Genomic DNA, 22,078 nt, shown 5'->3' with positions numbered 1-22,078 from the left:
GCAAAAGCCGGTCCATCATCCAACCATACTCATACTTCGTTATTGGCTTGTTGCGTGTTCTGCTTATGAATAGAGTGTGAATATTTTTTGCGGTATAGAGGGGTCAAGCAACTCACTGATCACTGCAACCGTGTAGACTCTGGGAACGAGATTGGTCGAGCTAGTGGTCATTCCCCTTGACTGACCTTCCCAGAAGTCCTCGGTGAAGAGGTCATCTTGTGATACACTTTTCGCGCTTCCAAACAAATGATTTGTTAAAAATCAGGATTATATAACGGAAGGAATCTGTTCCAATGATTGGAGAACAGACCTGTAGGTAGCACCAAAGAACTGCAGCATGTCACGATTCTCTTTGGACAGCGAGTCACATCGCAAACATGGCATCGAAGAGATGGAAAAACAATTTCCCCCAGGACCATTGGACAGCTACAGAAAACAGGCTTCCTTCGACTGGTATCAAATGAAAGTGTTTATAGATGGCGGAGAGGATGTGGTCAGATTTAAACACAATGTCTGGAAAACTATGGAAAGAGATCCACTGTTTAATCGCGCAAACGATAGTAAATTGTCATTCGATGAACGTAGGCGACTCACAATGAAACGGTGCAAACGAATTGACGAGGACAATTTTTTGTCTGATAGCGAGCTCATGGCGAGACCTCTCTTGGGTCTAGTAATCAATGACATTTTGGGAAGTTTTGACTGGAGTTTATCAGCCAAATATTTATTGAACTCATCGGTGAGTATTGCAGTCATGTACCTCAGTGTATCAATCAATCTCTCCGTTTAAAACGTGGGAGTGATGCACGGGAGAGTTTTAGAGGTGTTACCCTTGACTTGTACCCAGTCATCTCTCAAATTCACAGTTACTCCTACAGAGTAAATTTGAATTGAGCAATCAGGATTCAGTACGCGGGGAAAAATGCTCGTAGTATGAGCAGCAGTCAAACCGAGCTGTCCTACTGAAACAACAAGATAATAGTCCTTTCCTTTGCCGCAAACAAAAATAAAGTTGCTCTGGCCTGTTCTAATACTTAGCGTGAGAACTGTGGGTTAAATTTGATGACGAACAACATATTTGGTTCAAAATAACACAAATATTTTTCTTACTTGGCGAATATCTTGATGAGTGAGTTGTTGGATGTCACAGCTAGATCAAATTATGGCGCTAAATTAAAACCTTTGAGACACAGAATGTTTCATATTTTCACTAATTTGTAAATTTCTGATATCCTGTTTAGCATTATAAGTCCCTTTTTCATGAATATTCAATGTTGTCTCCACAGGCAAAAGTTGCCTTTTCATATTAACAAACATTCACGCCAGGCTTAGTAAGGACAGTACAGTTTTTCCTGCATGCTGAATCCTGATTGGTCAGTTAAAATTTCAGGTGCGCCATCCATATGCAAGGATACTCTTTCACTGCCAAATGAGAGGTAAAAAGCACCTCTGGGGCTACAGTCAACTCCTTCTAAGACAGATACCATTATATTGGGACCAGCACTACCTCACATCTTAGAGAGGTGTTCTTCGTATGCAAAGAGTAGATAAACTGAAAACTGTTGTCCAGTGATAAATCTTCCTCCAAACATCAGAGAACATTAAAAAAACACATTGCCATAATGATTATCAAGATCTCCAGCCATTGCACACTGACGGTTGATAGTGCATGAGTTGCTCAGCCAATCAGACTGCAGCATTTACATAAGTAGACAACACGATTATATAAAACAACAATTATTAGTTATATTAGGTTTAAGTTTTAACTGAATTGATTTATTTAAGGAGTGTTTTCAGCCATGGTCTCAGGTTTTGGCTGATAACACTGTCTAATGCTTCTATAAATTTATTGAAGTTATCACGTAAACCTTGTCCAGTAATCATTTTATTACATTTATTTTGAATAACTTTGCAAAGCTTGGTTTGTAACTACACTGTTTCTAATTTATTGTGCAAATTTAGATGTTTGCTATCCAAGTTAAAAGATCAAGCACGCATAAACATATTCAGAAGCTTGGAGATAAAGCTAGGAGGTTTGAGGTCTGTGCAAATGATTCAAGGGATATTAGCCTAGTCTTGGTATTTTTGAGACAAACCTTGTCCACAGTGCAGTACTATAACTTGTCAGAGTTGTTGTCTCTCCCCCTCAAAAGACATACCTCTTACTAATCAATTCAAGGTCTGCTCTGTAAGTTACGGACCAAGGTTTTTTACCCTTGGAATTTATGGCCCAAGCATGAAGCGTGTTAGCCATAAATCGAAGGGGGAAAAGGAGGATCCATAACTCACAGTATGGACCAAGAAGACAAGGTTAGTAAGATATTTATTATATCTCTACAGTGTGCCTGACAAGTTTGGGAACGATTTCTATTCACCTGGAACGGCTTCAAATTTCTGACACACCTTGAAAGCAAAACAAGTCAATTTGAAATTGTTTTTAAGTTGTTAGCACGCTTTAATACACAATTTAGAGTAAAAAGAAAGTTTTAAACTTTTACTCGCTAATGAAAGTTAAGAATACTTGGCGAAACAGTTTGGCAACAAAACCAACTTTAAATTTTAGCAGGTCGTACAGGAGAATATGGCTCGCTTAATTGACCAATACAGTGCGCTTACTAACTGAGAGACATAGTAAATTTCATAAATGACTGAATCTGGTTTGCAGATCTTTGGCTGTTTTGCACTGACTGAGTTAACACATGGAAGTAATACCAAAGGTGTTCAAACCACTGCAACTTATGATCCATCAACACAAGTAAGTATTCAATACTCAGAGATGCTAGTCTAGAAATATTGAAATCTGTGAGATTGCCAATTTGACTTTGTCAGGCTGAGCACTAAAATAACATTGTGTGCTGTTAAAAAGTAGTAGTCAGATAATTCTGCCACAAAATTCTACCAGATTTGGTGACCTGTACAACAGCCTGGGAGATTTGGTCTGTAACTGGGAGACTCCAAAATAACCTGGGAAAGTTGGCATATATTGATATATGAATACTGGTAATCGTCTTTCCAATAAATCTAATCATTTTGAAAATTGTGCAAACCTGACAATCTCATGTCAAATGATTTAATTTGAATTTGAATTATAAAAACTCATATATCAAGAGTTCTTATTATAAAAAAGACTCAGATATTCAGGAAAAAGGTTTGACCCAAAATTGTTTTATTTTGTTTTGCATCATATTCAGAGAGAACTGACTGATTTTATTTTTCATTTTTCTTGTAAGCAAGGCATGAATGGAATTAATTTTTTTTTTTTGAGGGCCCCACTGAAAACTGCCATGGCGAGCTGGGTTCCCTCTTGAAATATTACAATTACTATTACTATCATGATTATTATTATTATTATTATTATTATTATATTATTAAATTATTATTGTTATTATTATTATTTTATTTTTTAATATATTTATTATTATTATTATTATTATAATGATTAATAAAGCATGAAATTATCAGTGGTAGCAATGTTGTAGTCAGACACTTTATCAACCTTGTGAAGAAAGGTAAAGTCTGCATATGAGACGAGGCCTAATAGGCCAGTACCTATCTCTGTTTTTTCTAGTAGCATGTAGATTGTGATGTGCTGGAAACATTGTTCTTCAGTGAGCCTTTTTTAGTGTCATTTCTTCTAAAAGATTACATGTTCTACCAACACCCAGATATATGCCAAATGAAGCACTTTTAATAACGATTTCATATTCAGAAAATACTGCTTTTTATTTACCATGCATAGGGGTTTAAATAGAGGTTTGTTCAATTGAGGTTGCAGTGTACCCTAATTCGCTGCAGGCACTTCTCATAGAGGGAATGGAGAATTACTAATAGCTACTTGTTGTTTTTTCCGATCAAAAGGAATTTGTTGTTCATACTCCCAACTTTGAAGCTACAAAGTGTTGGGTCGGCAATCTGGGTCAAACTGCTACTCATGCTATAGTATATGCACAGCTTTACACACCTGATGGCACATGCCACGGTCTCCACTCGTTTGTTGTTCAAGTGCGTAGCACCACAGATCTCTCACCCATGCCTGGGGTGACTGTGGGGGATCTTGGAGAGAAACTTGGTCAAAATGGACTAGATAATGGGTAAGAGTATGTTTAAAAGCTTGGCATGTTACATCAACTGTTACTTGAGGTGAATGGACATCAAGAAACCTTATTTAGATTGGCTGAAGTGGAACATTCGTTTATATTTTAAGACATGTACAACTTTCCAAAAACCTATTCAAATTTTCAAATTTAATTTTGGTCTTCTGATATTAATTTCTTGCCACACCAGGTTTGAAAAGTAAATTTGATGTTAGTACTATGTATTATATTATAATGAAAATTGGCCCAGGTGTGCTTTAAACATTTTTTTTTTTATATGTTTAGCAAGTTCAATCAAACCTGAATGTTCTGCTCTACTTTTTAATTTTAACATATGTAATTATTTAATACTTTCAGTTTTGTAGCTTTTAACCAAGTTCATATTCCAAGGGAAAACTTACTGGGCAATAAGACAGCTGATGTGACACCTGCGGGAGAGTATGTTACACCATTTAAAGACCCAAACAAGAGATTTGGAGCTGCACTGGGGGCTCTGTCTAGTGGACGAGTGGCGATAACAAGTATGGCTGTAGCCAATCTGCGAATGTGTATGCCCATTGCCATAAGGTAGAATATTGTTGTGCTGTACATAGTTCAAGAAGAAAAGAAAAGAAAAGTGGAAGTGCAGCATTTAGTGCACTTGCTTCCAGATCAAGTGACCTGCCTGTGAGTCCTGGCTGGGGACGCTGTGTTGAGTTCTTGGGCAAGACACTTTACTTTCAAAGTGCCTCCCTCCACCCAGGTGTATAAATATGGGTAACCCTGTGATGGACTAGCATCCCATCCAGGGGGGAGTAGAAATACTCCTAGTCACTTCATGCAACAGAAACCAGGATAAGCTCCGTCCTGATGGGCCACCTGGCTCGTAGGCAGACTTTATCTTTACTTTTCCTCTTTTAAGAAAGTACTGGTGCTGTTTATATCTTAGAGGATGCGATGAGGTGAGGTATCTATTTTCAAAGGCAATTTTGGCAGTAATCCTTCAATTAGATAAACTAGAAGTGGATCTTTTAGAAAAATGAACCAGTACAAGGTCTCCCTGCCTCCCACATCATTTTCGTCATCATTTTACCTGTTAAATTCCTTGTTAGGTACTCTGCTGTGAGAAAGCAGTTTGGTCCACCAGGAAAGGGTGAGATTCCAGTGCTGGAATATCAAATGCAGGTAATGTCAGGACATCTGAATTGTGTAAGGTTAGGCAATTCCTTTAATAGTCAGCAAAGAGCAAGTTTTCTTTGTTGAAAGAAATGGCCTAAGCTACCTATCCCTTTGCATATAGCAAGTAAATGTGAAGGTTTCTATCTGCACAGAGGAAATAGCCATATGCTGAGGGAATATTTCATGAATGCATTTAGTTAAAGAAAGAAATGTTTTGTTTCAAAAAATCTGTTAATCTGATATCAATTAAAGTTACTCACTTTCCTTCTCTCATTATTTATTGGCTACAAAAGGTTCCTCCAATCAGTTTTAACAGCCAGCTTTATGTATTTTTTTCAGCAATGGAGACTTATTCCCAAGCTTGCAGCAACATATGCCCTGACTTATTTTGCGAGGACTTTTTATATGAACTTTGTGCAGCTACAAATTGGTGTGATGATGGGAGAAACAGGCAAAGCTCAAGTAAGTGTTTCTTTTAGAAATGGCAATAAGGCAGATGTTTTTTGGGGTGGATGTAGCTGAAGAGTGGTTTCCTTTCTCTAAGGTCTACAGAGAATACTTTGTATTAATCCTTCTCAAAGATTAAGGGGCCAGATCAGTCAGATAACTCCATTATTTTATTATATCTCTCAGTTAGTATGCACGTTGTGATTGGTCAATTTAGCGGGCCGTACTCTCCTTTACGGCCTGCTAAAATTTAAAGTTGGTGTTGTTGCCAAACTGTTTCGTGATTTATTGCTAAGTGTTCTTAACTTTTATAGCAAATGAAAGTTTAAAACTCTCTTATACTCTAAATTATGTAATAAAGTGTGTTAACGTAAAAACAGTTTCAAACTGACTCCTTTTGCTTTCGAGGTGTGTCAGAAATTTGAAGCCTTTCTGAGTCCACGTGAACAGAAATCGCTTCCGAACCTGTCTGGCACACAGTAGAGATATAATAAATATCTTACTAACCTCGTCTTCCTGGTCCACACTGTAAGTTATGGATCCTCGTTTTTCCCCCTTCAATTTATGACCCGTGCGCTTGGCGCTTGGGCCATAAATCGAAGGGGAAAAAACTTGGTCCGTAACTTACAGTACGGACCTTGAACTCGGTTAGTAAGAGGTATATATGGCAAGGTAGTCTTGAGGTAGATCTGAGCATTCTGATTGGTTCTTCCTTGGTCTGGATTTTGCCATACAAACCAATCTATTGAAACAGTCATCAGGCATGAATTTTTTTTGTTTTCGAAAATCAGCAAATTCATGGCTTGAGTGCGACGTACTAAACTACTTACTAAAACCTAACTTGCTTGAGCGTATCGAGGAATTGTCACTCGGTTCTTTTTTGTATGGACCTCACTGCACTCAGTCTCTACTGTCACAACCTCAGGGCCAATAATCTCCAGTACAGCCCTTGTGTTCAGTTAGTATTTGTTATCATGCATGGCAGAAGTGAAAGGCTCTTTGAATCATCATCTTTTCCTCAATTTGATGTTTATTAATTTTTTTTTTTTATTTTGCCTTTCAGGCAGCTTTGGGACGTGAGATCCATGCACTGTCATCTGCCAGCAAACCACTGGCTGGTTGGGTTGCACAGAGTGCTATCCAGGAATGCCGAGAGGCTTGTGGTGGTCATGGTTACCTTGCAAGTAATCAACAACTCTGCTTAAAATTTGTTTCTAACCTTCTAAGGTGGCCTGTGACAGTCTACATCCTTTCTTCTTAAAAGATTATCTCTTAAAGTCCTTGTCTGTTGTTAAGTTATACCCAATTGTTGGAAATCAAGTTTTCAACATCTTGGTTCACAAAATTCACATCTACCATAGCAATAGTATGATCTTAACTTGAGCATTAACTGCCAGTTATTAGTCAAAAATGCATTTGGTGAAACCTACTTATGTTTCAAAGTGTAAAACATTCTGTGAATGAGCTTGAGAATCACTAAAAAGATAAAAAAAAACTTGGCCAGGGTGCCTCTAAAATATAATATGTACTCTGGAGGGACACAGACAACTGTGGTAATGATATTGCTGTTTTAAATGACTTGTTTTTCTTTTCTTTCAGTCAACAGGTTTGGTGAGTTAAGAGATGATAATGATCCAAACTGTACTTACGAAGGAGATAACAACATGCTTTTGTGGCAAAGCAGTGGTTACCTCTTGTCTCTTTTGGAAGCCAAGCAAAAAGGTAAACTTTAGTATACAAAAGAAGGTCTGTTCTCATTCTCAAACAATATGATTAGTTTTTATTGAAACTTTAGTGAAACACTTACAATAGTTGATTATCAACTTTAAGTTGGAAAAGTTGGAAAAGTTGTATGAACCACCGTAGGGCAAAAATGGAAAAGCTGACATTTTGAGTGTATTTTGCCCTTTGTGAGAGATTATGTTCTCAGTCTAGTGTCACTTTAGTGACTGTGTCCTCTGAGGAGAAATGTGACCTCTTACGGGAAGGTAAGGTTGTTTGGCTTAGTGTAAGCATTTTCCTATGTATTCTTACACAATAATGGCAGAATTCTCCTTTTGGAGGTTTAAAAGTGGTGCAGTTTAGAGGTGAAAAAAGACAGAATTGATCATACATGTGCCAGACTGGGAAGATCCTATCCAGGAATTTTCAAATTTCACCAGATAGCACTTCTTGTCAATGCAAAGATTAAAAGAACTTCCACTGGTTGAAGTGTACCTCCTAAACTTGAAAACGTTTTTGGACAAGAATAAAGATTTCTCTCTATGTAATTTCTTGGAATTTTAGTTTTCCATTCAGGAAGCGAAGAGTTACAGTTTCCTGGGTTATGTGGCACATTTGATACATCTTGATATGTTAAAACTCATTTATCTTTTTGACAATTGGTGAAAACGTTTTGAATTTCCTTTTTCAATAGGCTCAACTATTTCCTGTCCACTTCGCTCAGCTGACTTCATTAACAACATTGAACACATCATGACTCAAAAATTCCAGGCAAGGACTGAGCAACAATGCAGGGACCCTGACTGTAAGTATAGGCGAGTCTAAGCATGAACTGCGAAACTTGGATGATTGTCACTAATTCCAATCCAGTCAGGAATTTATCAAAGGGCCGTGGATTCCTCTGCGTTGTCTCCCTTGGTGTGATAATCTCATAACACTTGGATGCCGCCGAATTTTATTTTTCCTCTGTTTCTCGAAAGTAAAAAAATAGGCGAGTTGTACGTGCATTTCGAGTTCTAGGTCGGCAGCCCCTGGACCAAATTGGCTGAAATTCGGAGATAATGTTGTCAGAACGATCGCCGACAAAACAGTGTCTGCGAATTCTTATTATTCTTTTCATTAAAAAGTTTTGCCTTTTTTTCGCGGACAGTCCTATTTTTTTCCCTTTTCTAACTTTATCCTGTTGTAAAATAATAACAAACGCATGTGCCAGAAATCTGAGACACGGTTTTTGAGGTCAATGTGTGAAGAAACGGACGCCATGTTAATCGTTTTCTCCGACCTAAATTTAGCGGGCGTATACCTTGATTTATGGGTTCGCGAAGCTTTGTAAATATATTCACATTTTCGAAACACGGTAAATTTTTACCGTGTTAAACAGATCGGGTCATAATCTGTAGTTATTAAGCTTCCAATAAATATACGGTTTATATGGGTTTTTGTTAAAACCACGAACGCTAGAGCGGACCGCGCGCGGATGGTCAAATGGGTTATACTGATATCATATTAATTTGAGTTTTTTATTGGCTCACTGGATTTTCTGTGTCCTTTTGTGATTGGTTAGAGTGATAACTTTGGTTTTCGTTTTGCAACACTCAGTTGAAAACTGCTAACTCATCGCACCTTCCTTTGGGGCAATGGCACCACATGATCATATTAGGTGACTGACTAATGATTTTGTTTCTGTTTAGTTTTAGTTGGAACTTATCAGTGGCTCGTGTGCTACCTGTTAAAAGAGAGTGCTACCAAGCTTCAACAAGAGCTGTCAAATGGAAAGGTAATTCATTGTGGTTGGTATGTAGTTACTAGTTTGCATCTTCCATAAACCGAGAACCAAATTATTGTACACAATTTAATTCTAGCTTTGAATAATGTCGAACATGTACGCTATCATGAGATGGTAATAGATGTCCAACAGTAGCAATTAGATAATGAAAGAATGAAAGAATGAAAGAATGAAAGAATGAAAGATGCGAATGCAGCCATAACACTACTGGAAAAGTGACCAGAAAAAATTTTTCACGACCACCAATTTTTCCCACGACCTTTTCACGCGAAGGTCGTGGGTTTGAATCCCGTTCAGAGCCAAAAGTTTTTTCAGGTCATTTTTCCAGTAGTGTTATGGCTGCACTCGCATCTTTCATTCTTTCGCTATCATAAGATATAAACGTTTTTAACCCATTGACTCCTGTGCCGGCCGTGACGAGCGTTGGCCTTTGTTCCACTTCTGACGTCATGACCTCTGACCAAAATTGGCATCATCTGTACTCACGTTCTGCAGGAGGAAAAAATCTTTCCAATGATACCCAGATCAGAGTGATCGGCGCAATGGAGCCTGGAATATGCACGAAAATGCTCAGAAATTTGAGTGAAAAACTCGCAGCAAAATTTCCAGCCACTACACTTAGCTACTCTGTGGTAAAAATTGCCCGTCTCGATCATGCTTTCTCAGAAATTTTTGAACTGGAAGCAAGCCCAGTAGAAAGTCAATCACTGCAGCGAAAAGATAAGAAAAGGAGAAGAAGGAAAGGCGCAAAAAACAAATTAAAACAACCGAAAAGCCTAAAGACGAAGGTCACTTTCTCGTCCCAAAGCTCGAAATTTTAATTTCTGCGCATGCCCGAGCAAAATGTCGAAAAACGCTTTGCATGCCTGTGACATTGGATCACGTTTTATGACTCGTTTCATAATTCATCTTTGTCAATATTTGAACCTGAATTAGCGATACTTACATTTCCAGCAACTGGGGCGCAGTGATAAGCCTCTGTACTCTAAAAGTTTAACGTATAACATACAGGATCAGACCAAAGAATAGCTACTTGCTTCCCTCAAGGTTGCTTATCTTTTTTTCTGTTCCTCTAAAGGATCCATTCACAGCCAAGAATGATAGCCAAGTGTTTTACTGCAGGTCACTGGCTCTAGCCTACATTGAGGTAAATGACCAACTTCTTACTCTTACCGCTCAAAAAGTAAAACGTTTTTGAAGTCTAGTGGCTAAAAAGCCTTGCCAGCGTTTAACTGCTGTATCTATAACGTAAAACAGCTAGGAGGGCGACTGACCCATCTTTTTTAATGTTGACCATTTTATTTTTCAGTGCACAGTTTTGCAAAGATTTAAAGAAGCCATTTTCAACGAGGATGAAACTCCACCAGCCCTAAAACCAGTTCTTCTTAGACTTTGTTCTTTGTATGGCTTGTCTTCTCTGGAGACACATCTCACCACTCTATACCAAGGTGAGGTTACCACTGTGGAAGACTGCTGTCCGTTTTGAAAACGTTTTTCTTAGGGTAGTCTTTCCTGAATAAAACAATCACAGCTTGCATACAGAATAGTAAACCAATCAAAGAACTCCGTTAGGCTTATTGCCAGCAACAAGCGAGGGAAAATCAAAAATAACAATTAGTTTTCACTTTCAACCGATTGGTCGAGATGGCAGAATATTGGTACTGATTGACTGGAGCACTTTTGACGAGTGACGTTTCCATGGAAATCGAACTCGTTCCGTGTAGGATCAGTTTTTCTGTTAGTTAAGTAGTTAAGTTCCGAAGTGTCTGAAGTTAAACTTTGTACAAACTAATGAAGGTTTTTTTTGCCGGTTTGCGATAGGCGGCTTCTGCTGTTCTGCGAACGACGCCAGGATTGTAAGAGCAGCTATTCTTAGTCTCTGCTACGAGGTATGTGCTGTGTTCTGGTCTGGGTTTGCTGAAATGTCTTAGCAGCGATAGGGCCAAACATTCTCTCAGTCTATGTGAATCCAACTATATTAAAATTTAGAGAGCAATTCCTTGAAGGATGTCTGCTTGTCATTAAAGGGGACCCCATCTGCATTTCAAACTTGACACCTCACACCTCACATTTCTAGAGTAGTGTTTTCTCAAAAAGTGGTTTTTCCATTATTGAACTTTCTTCTGGTTTGTATTTCTCTTAGTTAAAAGACGAGGCTGTAGCTCTTGTGGACGCTTTGGCTCCTCCAGATTTTATCCTCAATTCACCCATTGGACACAGTAATGGAAAGGTTCGTTAACACTAACAGGTTGTGATGTTTTGTTTGGACTCGTAAATATGAAAATTTTATTGTGTTCGAAAGATGACTAGAGCTACTTCGCTCGCGCTACGAGCTGCTTCATTGTTGCCACCCTTTTGGCGCGAAATTTAGAATGCTTGAAAACTGTTCGAACTTTGATTGGTGGATCCCTTTATCACCTGACGTGTACGCCATACATTGCGTGGCAGTAAGAAATTGAGGTTGGTGACTAAAACAGACGTTTACTACCTTCGTTTACGTCCAGCTGCCATCGAAGTGATTTCTGACCACAAACATAGGGAAAGCAAAAGATTTTGGTTTATTTTACAGTGAAACACTGAAAAAGAAAAGTTTGGGAAGTTTGGAGGAAGCCAGATATGCGTGCAGTTTCTAGTTGCTTTGATTGGCTGAAAAGTTGCAAACCCAACAGAAAGTGGTCCAAAGGTCAAAATGACAATTTTCTTAAACTTCATCGATTGACTGAAGGTAATCTAACATTGTGGACTATTTTCTCTTCAGGCCCACGAAAACTTACACGAAGCGATCATGCAGAACCCAGAGAACCTGAGACGAATTTCCTGGTGGAAGGAATGTCGTCAACTTCCGGTCATCCGGGATCGTAGCAAGTTGTGAAAAAGAATGCGTTGAAAAGTATACCGAGGAAATGTTTTGTTCTCTTCACACGATCTCCACATCTATTAGGATTCATAGTTACTCATTTCACAATAGAAATATACAAATAGCCTCCATTTGACTTGAAACATTGTCAAAATGGCTGTGGAACCACGAGCCGCAGACGAGTGGTTCCGCAGGAAACTTTGTCAATGTTATGACGAAATTTATCATCAAAAAGAGGACAGACTCATAAAAAACTGACGTTGATTTGTTTTTTACAATAACAAAACCCCAGAGAGGTCGAATGCCGGGAATTAATGAGGGGAAAAGAGGCCGTAAACTTGCCGTAAACAAAGACAAGTGAATTTTATTCAAATTGACGCGAACAGTGGCAATAGCTTTTCTCGCTTTTTGATTGGCTACTTAAGAAAAGGCCATAAAATCTCATTGTTTTAAAAGTTGACAGTTTGACGGCTTAAAGTTGAGCTTGAAAGCTTGCATAAATTAAACTTTTATATATGTCTGTACTCTTATTGATGATAAAAATGAGCCAATCAGCGCGCGAGAAATTAGACAGTTATTGTTAAAAAGACTCTTGCCACGTGCGCAGTGTGTGACGTTGAAACCTAGCATAGACTTCTTGTTGTTATGTTATGTTTCAGCCTCGTTCTCAGGACTTTTCCCTCCCAACATTTAAGAGAAACGCCCTGGGAACTAGGTTGGTTATTTTTTTTATTTTTTTATTTTTTTATTATTTTTTTTAATAATTTTAATTTACAAAACACAGTTCTACAATACTTACGTTACTTACAATACGGGTCACTTATGCTGGCAATACAATACTCAATACAGTTCCTTACAGAAAATACAATTACTTGCAATACGGGCTACTTACACTGCTAACAATATAATACTCTACTTACGTTACTTGCTGTACATACAGTTACTTACAATACGTTATACTGTATATTGACTTTGAGGAGGGAGGAGTACTTCTCACTAAAACATTTAATTAAGACAAATTTTCAAGCTTGTATTTAATGTGTAGCTTACTGATAAAATCCTGAATGGAGATGGCCAGGTTATTTAACTTCATTGAATAAATATAATGGCGCATAAATAAGGTGGTGTAATTGAATTTCCGTATTATTGCTATGTCGTGGGAGCTTGCAGTAATACCGAACAAGGTCTCCTCTGTGGTAGGAGAAATTTGACACGCATTCACTTGGTTGAACCAGCTCAAGACTTTTTGGGTAAACAATTTGGTAAACATACATTCGATAAAAGAGTGCTCAATTGAATCTTTATCTCCGCAGTATAGACATTCATCGTCCGCCTTAATACCAAATCTGAATAGTTCTTTCTTAGTTACTATCGTTCTATGGATTAATTTAAATTGAAACTCTTTGAGTTTAGTTTCCTTACAAATATTTTTTAGTGATTTAAAGATCTTAGTCCACACGTCCCTTTTTAAAGAGAGTTTTTCGCTCCAACGTTTAGGGCCCGTTTGATCTTCGGTGTGAATCTTGACGTTAAGCAAATTATAAAAGTCCTTTGACTTAGCCTTGTGCAGATTAATTTGTGTCGATTCGTTGAGGGAAAAGATATTATTATTTCCGGTAAAAAATGATTTGTTGATGATGTCGGAGCACTTGGCTAGAGACCTTAAGCGTTCCGGAATAGCACTAACAACTTGATGATACTGTAAAAAATTGGATTCACAGGAATATTTATCCCAAAACTCGCGGAATGTTAAAAAATTGCCACTTTCATTCAATAGGTCATTAATTGATAGAATACCCTTTTTAAACCATTCACTAAGGAAGATGGGTTTCCCGTCCACCAATATATCTTTGTTATTAAACAATACTAACTCCTGTTTTTGATCATACGAGTAAAGAGTTTTTAATTCGTTGAAGAAGTCTAGTATCTTCTTATAGAAGGGCGGGAGATCTTTAGAATAATTGGTGTCGTAGTTGCACCTTAGTAGAAAGTTTAACCCTCCCTTTCTTCTGAAATAGTGCTCTGGAATAATACACCAATTACTATTGTCCGAAGTCCGCAACAGTCTCGGGATCCAGGCGAGTTTTAGGGCTTTTAACATAATATCAAAGTCGGTCATGCGTATTCCACCGTTGTCTGGATCCTGGTAAAGGCCTGATCTTTTTATTTTATCTTTTTTGTTTTTCCAGAGGAACTTAAAAGATTTTGTTCTTACAATTTCCACAATTCCTTTGGGAACATCCAGATTAGAGGCCGAATAAATAAGTTGCGATATGCCCAAGGTTTTAATTAACATGGCTCTTCCAAATATCGTCAAGTCCCGTGAACTCCACATGTCCAGCTTAATTTGCAACTTTTGGATCTTTTTGTCGAAGTTGAGCTCGTTATTCTCCTTAATATTATACGAAAAATATATCCCCAATATCTTAACGGGGCTGTGGGACCATTTTAAATCCAGAGGCTTACTTCTATTACTTTTCCATTTCCCCAACCAAAGCGCCTTCGTTTTCTTTACATTTAAGGACAGGCCAGCAATTCGTTCGAAATCCCCAACAATTTTCAAGGCCATTTCTAAAGATTCTATGTCCGCATTGAATAGAGTTGTATCATCAGCGAATTGGGACAGCTTGATTTCCTTACCGAAGACTTTGATTCCTCTCACGTTGGAATCCTGACGTATCTTATTTGAGAGTACCTCTGCAGAAAGAATAAACAAATAAGGGGAGAGTGGGCAACCTTGTCGAACTCCTTTTGATGGTTTAAACCAACTGGTTATAAAACCATTGTTTTGTACCGCACTTTCTGTGTTCGTGTAGAATATCTTAATCCAGCGCTTGATGTCACTACCAAAATTAAAATGATCTAAAGTTTTCATTATAAAGGGCCATTCAATCGAATCAAAAGCTTTACGGAAGTCTAGGGAGGTTAGAATGCCAGGTAAGTTTTGTAGATTCGTATATTCCATTATGTCACTTATAAGTCGGATATCTTCCCCAATGTATCTCCCTTTTACGAAGCCTGTTTGGTCAGAGTGGATAAGGTTTGGTAGTGTCGGTTCAATGCGTTTTGCTATTGCTTTTGCCGCTATTTTAAGATCAACATTAAGCAAAGTAATCGGTCTCCAGTTTGAAAGATCTAGGAGTGACCCATCTTCTTTCGGAACTAAAGTAATTATTCCCCTTCGTTGTGAAATGGAGAGTTCACCTTTCTCGTGCGCTTCGTTAAAACTTGCAATTAAATCGTTTCCTAAAAGATCGAAAAAATAGGTATAAAATTCAACGGTAAATCCATCTTCCCCCGGTGCTTTATCATTCTGAAAGGTTTCTAGTATCTTTTTGCATTCTTCGTACGTAAGTGGACCCTCCAAGGTTCCTTGCACGTCCTCTGAAAGCTTAGGCGATTCAACATTTTCAGTGAATGTGTCATAAGCAGTTTCAGAAAAGGTTAAATCCGAGGTATATAGGTTTCTATAATAATCTTCAATTTGCTCTAGAATCAGTGTCTCGTTGCGCGTAATAGAATCATTTTGTAATCGAAGTTCACTGATAGTTTTTTTGTTGTAATTACTTTTTTCAAGATTGAAAAACTACTTTGTTGGGCGTTCACCATTTTCTATCCAGCGACATTTTGCTCTAAACATTGCCTGTTTTCCTTTTTCTTCGTAAATTGACTTAAGTTCCGTTTTCAGTCCGTCATACTCCCGTAGTACTCCATCGATGTAAGGAGAAGAAAAATTATCGCAGATAATAACATCAAGTTGGTCTATTCTACGTTTTAATCCCTGTTCTCGGTTGCTGATGCATTTTGCTTTATTTTTGGAAAAGGAAATAGTCGCAGATCTGATTTCCATTTTCATTAACTCCCAAAAGAGCCTCTTATCCGTCACATGGCTATAATAACTGCGCGCGTGAGCGTATGTATCACGAACCTTACTCACATACTGCATGTCATTCAATAGGGTGTTGTTAAATTTCCAGAGTCCTGGTCCCCGAGGAGGTTTGTTGGGCCAAGATAGCGAAATATAAATTGCGTTATGGTCAGGTGCGATAGCATGATAAATTTCCGAATTCTTTACATCCCCAGAGAGATTTTTTGCAATTAAGAAAAAGTCAATCCTAGATTTAAGTTTAAGAGATTTTGATTCGTACGTGAATTTGCGTAACTTTGGATGTCGCATTCTTTGAATATCCACTAAGTCAAACATTTCCATCGTTGTCAGAATGAGATTACGGTAACTGGACGGTTTCCACGGTGCACCTCCGATCTTATCTTTTTTTGATAAAGTACAATTCCAGTCTCCCCCGACAATTAGCGAGGTGAGCTCTGATTTATCGATTATGCAATTGTTGAGCTCTTGCATGAATTGGAGTTGATTAGCCTGGTCATTAGGTGCGTAAATATTGGACAGTGATAGTTTTTGTCCATTAAGAGTGACTGTAATAAGCACTATTCTGCCCGAGTCATCGGCATAAGAATAATCAACTTTTGGTTGTACAAAGGGATCAATTAAAATACACACACCTTTACTATGCGTGGTGCCATGTGAGAAAAATAGCTCGCCACCCCATTCTTTTCTCCAAATATTTTCATCGGCTCGTGCTGAATATGTTTCTTGTAAAAAATAAATGTTTGCTTTTTGATCTTTTAGGTATGAAAATATACTCCTCCTCTTGATTTGATCTCTGATTCCCCGAACGTTCAATGATAAGACGTCAAATTTGGACAAACTACCCGTATTCATATTACACGATAGAAAAGAAAAAAAGGAATTAAATTACGAGAAAAAAAAATACAAAAACTCACGAAAGTATAAACAATCCAGACAACGAACACAGACAAATACACACAACAATACAAAGGAGAACAACTAAACCTTTTTGCAAGTAGGGTAAAGAGATAAGTCACAGTTCCAAACAGAGTCCGTCCCCTCTCCCAAAATAATTCTAAAAGCAGGCTACAGATTCTCGAGGTCCTCTAATTCGATGATTTTGAAGGGTTTCCCGTTCGGCGAAGTCTTCACGTAAATTGTTCCGTCCATCGACCATGCGCTCAATAGCTCGCCATCTCTACGTTTCTCGTTAGCTCTCGACATGATGCGGCGACGATAGGAAGTTAAATTTTCGTTGATGAAGATCCTTGTCGACTGTACTTTCGTTGCGTAAGAGGAGTCGGGGAAGAGGTCGGCCAGTTTGACGTGTTTAAGTTTTGTTCTAGCTCTGTAGAGATTCGTCTTGGCTTTGTGACTAATAAATTTTGCAATTATTGCTTTGTTGCCCCGAGTATTTAATTTATGGGAAATTTCAATGTCATCGGAGTTGACAGGAACCTCTAGCGCTTCTGCTACTTTTAGGATGGCCTCTTCTGTGGAGTTGTACGCGCTTTCTGGAATTCCATGGAATTCAAGAGAGTTTTTCCTGGTATACTGTTCTAAACGGTCTTGGAGGTCGTAAAGCTCTGCTATTTCCTCTTGTTGTTCATTTATTCGTTTCTTCGCATCGTCGAGCTCTTTCTCCGTAGCTGCAAACTGTGTCCTGGCTTTAGTGAGTTGTTTCTTGAGGTCCACAATCTCACTTTGCTGTTTGTTTACAGTGGATTTTAGTTCTTTTACGTCTTCGCTGATTTTCTTGTTTTCCAATAGAATATTATTGACTGTGATTTGTATATCTACCAACATCTCTCTTAAGTCCGTTAGACTGGGTTCTTTGTTGTGGTTTTCGGTGGTTGGAGGTTCTGTTGCGAAGGTTTCGCCTTCGACAGCCGCCATGTTGGTTCGCTTGGAATCTGACTGTCCTTCTTCAACCAGTCCGGGATCGTTATCAGATTTGATAACCTCGACCAAAACAAACCATTAACCAATCGCTGCGCAAGTTTTCGTTCACGTGACATTATTTGGTAGCAACAGTGTATAATTCAATATGGCGGTCGACGGGGCGCTGCGATGAAAGGAGTTACTTTTTTCACAACATTACAATGCAATTTCATTTAATTGTAATTGTATGTTTTCGCAATAGGTTACTGGATTATGGAATACAAACAGAGACGTATGGAAGAAAACTGTCTTTGTCCAAAAGCTACAGCGAAAAGTTTCATTTTCAGATAGACACCGTATAATATTTGTTCCGAGTAAAAACACACGAAGGTAGACAACAGTTATTCTGTTCACAAAAGCGTTGTTTATTGATACTAATATGATAGCTTCTATTTTCACTCAGGTTTCATTTTCTTGGTAGTTGGCGAAGCTGGCTGTTCAACAGTCTGTATAAAATATAAACGAAACACTAACGGTAAATACATCTTGAGTTCACAAATTGACACTGAACAAGTTGCTTCTATATTCCAAGCGGAGAGCTGTAACTGAATTCCGTTCAATTTGCATGAGCGAAGCGTGGTTAGGACCGAAACATCTCCTACTATGATTCATTACTATGAAATGAAAATAACAGTATCGAAACAGTTCGCGACCCTCCCTCTGTCGACTCTCTGTCCAGATATACTGAAGATAGAATAGCTTACCTCGATGACCATATCCCATCCCACGCCTAATTCCATTTCTGCGATTGCTAATTCAATCCCCTTTGCCGTATTGTACATTTCGTTTCCATCTTTGATGCACTGGAGTTCTCTTTGTCGTTGTGGGCTCGCCTGATATGGTTCTGGCACAACAACAAAAATATAGCAGGTATATTTACTTTAATTCGTGATACACCTCCGTTCAGTGGAATGGGTACATGCAACACTTTATGTCGTGAGATGTGACAGTAAACTTGAAAGTCTTGGCATTTCCGGAAAAAAATTGTTTTAGTTGTAGATCAGTAGTCTTTTGTTGTGTATTCGGTGATATGGAAAAACGCTTTAAATGACCGATTCATATAAAAGAAACTATAATTCAAGTAATATGTTTTCGTACCATAGTTCACTCGCTAAATCCAACAATAAGCTTCATTATATAACGACTGGTGTGCCAGTAAACTGACCTAGTTTGGCCGGCATTTCCGGAAAATATTTCAGGACCGCGAATTGTTGAAATTGACTCTAAAATATAGGAAACTTACCCTTTAACGTGATTGTCGATTTTCCCGCAGTCCGAAAGGTGTTTTAGTTCCCTGTTTATGAAGTATTGCACCCGGCCTATCTGTCTTCCAGCAACTTCTCTCAAAGTGTAATTTTTCTTAGCGCTCTTGGATACCAGACTGTGGCACGTCTAGAAGTGTCTCGGGTATTTCTCTAATTTCCGGCAAAACAAAACGAAGTACGAACGAGTCTTTGTTTCCAATTTTCAGGAAGGACATGAAAAGGAGTTCCTTCTGGCCCCTTGATTTTGACCTCATGGTAACCCTTCAAAAGAAAATAAACAACTAATGTTAGATTCGCAAGTGGTTTCCCGACCACCTGGACTACCGTACCATGAATCGAGCGACTCACTAAGAGCTATAATTTTTCTGGAGGGGCTTAGATGATTTATGTAAGTTACTTTTACGTACCCCTTGATTTTGCCACCAGTAATTTGAATGGTGCGTGTCTGTCAGGCCTAAAAGGAACGAAAATTTTATGCTGCAAAACTCGACAACAATAAACCTACCCTATGTAATGACCAAGCTATATCCACAAAATCGACTTAAATTTGCTATTTTGATTCTATGGGTACCAGCATCCGCCATCTCAATACCTAGGAACATATCGATTACAGCTGTTAATATGGCCGCCGTTACGAACAACACATCGCAAATCAAAATACCCCCGTGCACTTTTTTCACAGATCGTGCACAACACTGAAAACAAGTTAAATCCCAAGAATATGGCGTGAAGATTAACGACATATTTTTTGTGATTTTCGCAAAAATCTCCAGGTAACTTAAATCTAATGACAAAATGAAAAACATACCTGGTTTGGATGCAAAATTGCAAGCGCTGTTTCACTTTACGAGTAGCATTTTACATCGTTTACGCTGGTCTTCAACCGCCATCTTCAAAACACGTGAGGCTCCTTCTTTTCTGGTAATTATCGAATAGAATTATGGGTAAATTACCCGAGTATAATCGAACAAATAACGAGCAAAGCGAAGTGAATACGAAAATTCCCGGTTCTCGAAATGGCCGCCATGTTGTGACGTCACATGGTTATCAAATCTGATAACGATCCCGGACTGTCAATGGAGCCACGTTCACCACGCTTATGCTTTCGACCTCTTCCAGTCATATGATTGTATCATGGGTCATTCCCTGCTCGTTAATACTAAAAAGATTGATTACTTTCACATTGAAGGGAAAAGTATTGGGGACGTAGACTGCTGCATTAAAACGCGTGCCTCGCGCTACGTCCACGCATGCCCTAGGTTGGTTATGTTTCTTACATAATCAGTGGGAAATGTGGAACAGCCAAAACAACAGTTTAAGAAATAAAGTCACTTACTATGAATATTGCATGTGGATACCTGTGATCAGGTAATATCATCTTGAATTCGTTTCCTCTGATGAATCTGGCAGCAATTTGAAACAAAAATTAGCCAGCAATTGTTAAAGAAAACTGTACATGAAACAGTAACGGCTCAGTAAAAGCGCGCTTATTTGGGGAGACTGGGTGGAGAGACAGAATCTTCAGCTCGTTCGCTATTATTTGACATAGACAAATTTTACCTCGCAAAGGAACATAATTTGATAGTGCTACATGTAGCAAAGAATTCCAAAGTAAAATTATTCTTACCTTATCTCCCTTTCGTCGATGGCTTTTGAGAGTTGTAGTTTGCATTCTTCGCTTAAGCAAAATGTACCAACCTACACATACGTTCCGCTTTTGGCAATAGTTGCGACACCACACCTGGCATCGAAAATCTTGACCGCCAAAGCACTTTAGAACAAGTTCTGCTTCAACTACAGTTTTTCAGCTACGAGAACTTTGAAAATAAAGCACACCGAAAGACGCCAACCAAGTTTGTTTGCTGCAATGTGGTGCCAGTTGAAACGTTTTGGGAATTCGATTCTTTGTTTGAGCCATTACCATATAAGAGAAATAATACTAAATGCTCAGGGGAATACCATATTATTTAAATGAGAAAAGATCAAGGCAATGTGAATTAAAGGTTCGATGTTCTCCAAGGGGTGTTAGAAAGCGTTGTTTACCGTTTGAATGTTAGCTCGTGTTATGATTCAACCGGGCATTTAATAATGAAAAAGTGTTCATATGAACCGTTCGAAATCCTTTGTCACAAGGCTTCGCCATTGATGCACACACTTCAGATGTCTCAACCATTGCGTTCTTTTCAGCATGAAACTGTACAATTATTTATTTAAGTGTTCACTATTGGCTTTAAAAGCTAATTATTTTAGACACTCAAATAAAGTTGATCTATGTATGATATGCCTATTTGCTGGTTAATTCGTTTATTATCGGAAGAAATTCGTTTCCCGATTGTGGCACGAAAGGGACAAACGGAAGCTCCCGACCTCCCACCCTCATGGATATACCATCCCCTATTCAACGAGTGAAAAAGAGGTCGGAATTAGTGTAGTTTAGAACTTGGAATGTAGCCGGAACTTCCAGTAATTCCAGTGCTCCGTAACGTAAATGAAGATATGTTACCTTAATGAACTATGTGCCTATTGTTTTTTTTTTTTTTTTTCAAGTTTACCCTCACTCTCGTACCTCAAGCTGAATGGAAATATAAAGGGGCTGCTACCTTTCAATTTTATAATCAAATGAGAAGTGGAGACAGACTTGTACTCAGTCGCTATTTACGTGTTTTGGGGGAAGAGAAGATTGGATACTTACTATGGTGATTTAAGGCGCGCGGAGTGTCATGGGAAGGGTCGATCCAGACCGCTTTCACTTTGAAACAATCCAATCTGACCCGTAAAAAGAGACTGGCTACAAGTCCAATGTGAAGATGAAATTTGAAGTAAGTTTTAACTGCGTTTTCGATTCCTTACGTGAACCACTCGTCCCTTCAATGGGAACGTGTGCTAAATGACCGTGATTTGATCTGGTGAAATCGTTGCTCTTTCTCTGAGTTGATCACC

General features: G+C 38.5%; 2 protein-coding genes across 2 annotated transcripts; one reads left to right on the top strand and one right to left on the bottom strand.

The window, feature by feature from the left end:
• Nucleotides 1-76: 76 nt before the first annotated feature.
• Nucleotides 77-21,992, top strand: LOC145462803 (peroxisomal acyl-coenzyme A oxidase 3-like). The gene is made up of 17 exons (XM_081446420.1): nucleotides 77-739; nucleotides 1,963-2,040; nucleotides 2,666-2,755; nucleotides 3,859-4,091; nucleotides 4,452-4,661; nucleotides 5,186-5,258; nucleotides 5,592-5,714; nucleotides 6,763-6,883; nucleotides 7,299-7,421; nucleotides 8,116-8,226; nucleotides 9,113-9,198; nucleotides 10,286-10,354; nucleotides 10,517-10,655; nucleotides 11,029-11,096; nucleotides 11,351-11,437; nucleotides 11,966-12,779; nucleotides 20,398-21,992. Exons 1-16 carry the CDS (start codon nucleotides 338-340, stop codon nucleotides 12,077-12,079), a joined length of 2,127 nt encoding a protein of 708 aa, XP_081302546.1. The 5' UTR covers nucleotides 77-337; the 3' UTR covers nucleotides 12,080-12,779; nucleotides 20,398-21,992.
• Nucleotides 16,917-20,248, bottom strand: LOC145462812 (uncharacterized). The gene is made up of 2 exons (XM_081446433.1): nucleotides 20,210-20,248; nucleotides 16,917-17,857 (listed from the first exon to the last, which is right to left on the bottom strand). The coding sequence occupies exon 2, from the start codon at nucleotides 17,826-17,828 to the stop codon at nucleotides 17,019-17,021; it is 810 nt and encodes a 269-aa protein (XP_081302559.1). The 5' UTR covers nucleotides 17,829-17,857; nucleotides 20,210-20,248; the 3' UTR covers nucleotides 16,917-17,018.
• Nucleotides 21,993-22,078: the final 86 nt, after the last annotated feature.

The sequence above is a fragment of the Orbicella franksi genome, chromosome 12, assembly GCF_964199315.1.
Source record: "Orbicella franksi chromosome 12, jaOrbFran1.1, whole genome shotgun sequence".
In the NCBI taxonomy this organism is placed as follows: Eukaryota; Metazoa; Cnidaria; class Anthozoa; order Scleractinia; family Merulinidae; genus Orbicella; species Orbicella franksi.
Note: the sequence above shows the minus strand (reverse complement) of the source record. Positions and strands in the feature narration are given on the sequence as shown.

Coding starts and splice junctions, on each gene's coding strand:
- LOC145462803 (XM_081446420.1), top strand. CDS start 338: ATGTCACGATTCTCTTTGGACAGCGAGTCACATCGCAAACATGGCATC. Junction 2,041..2,665: donor ATAAAGCTAGGAGGTTTGAG/GTCTGTGCAAAT, acceptor TCTGGTTTGCAG/ATCTTTGGCTGTTTTGCACT. Junction 11,438..11,965: donor TTGGACACAGTAATGGAAAG/GTTCGTTAACAC, acceptor TTTTCTCTTCAG/GCCCACGAAAACTTACACGA.
- LOC145462812 (XM_081446433.1), bottom strand. CDS start 17,828: ATGGCGGCTGTCGAAGGCGAAACCTTCGCAACAGAACCTCCAACCACC.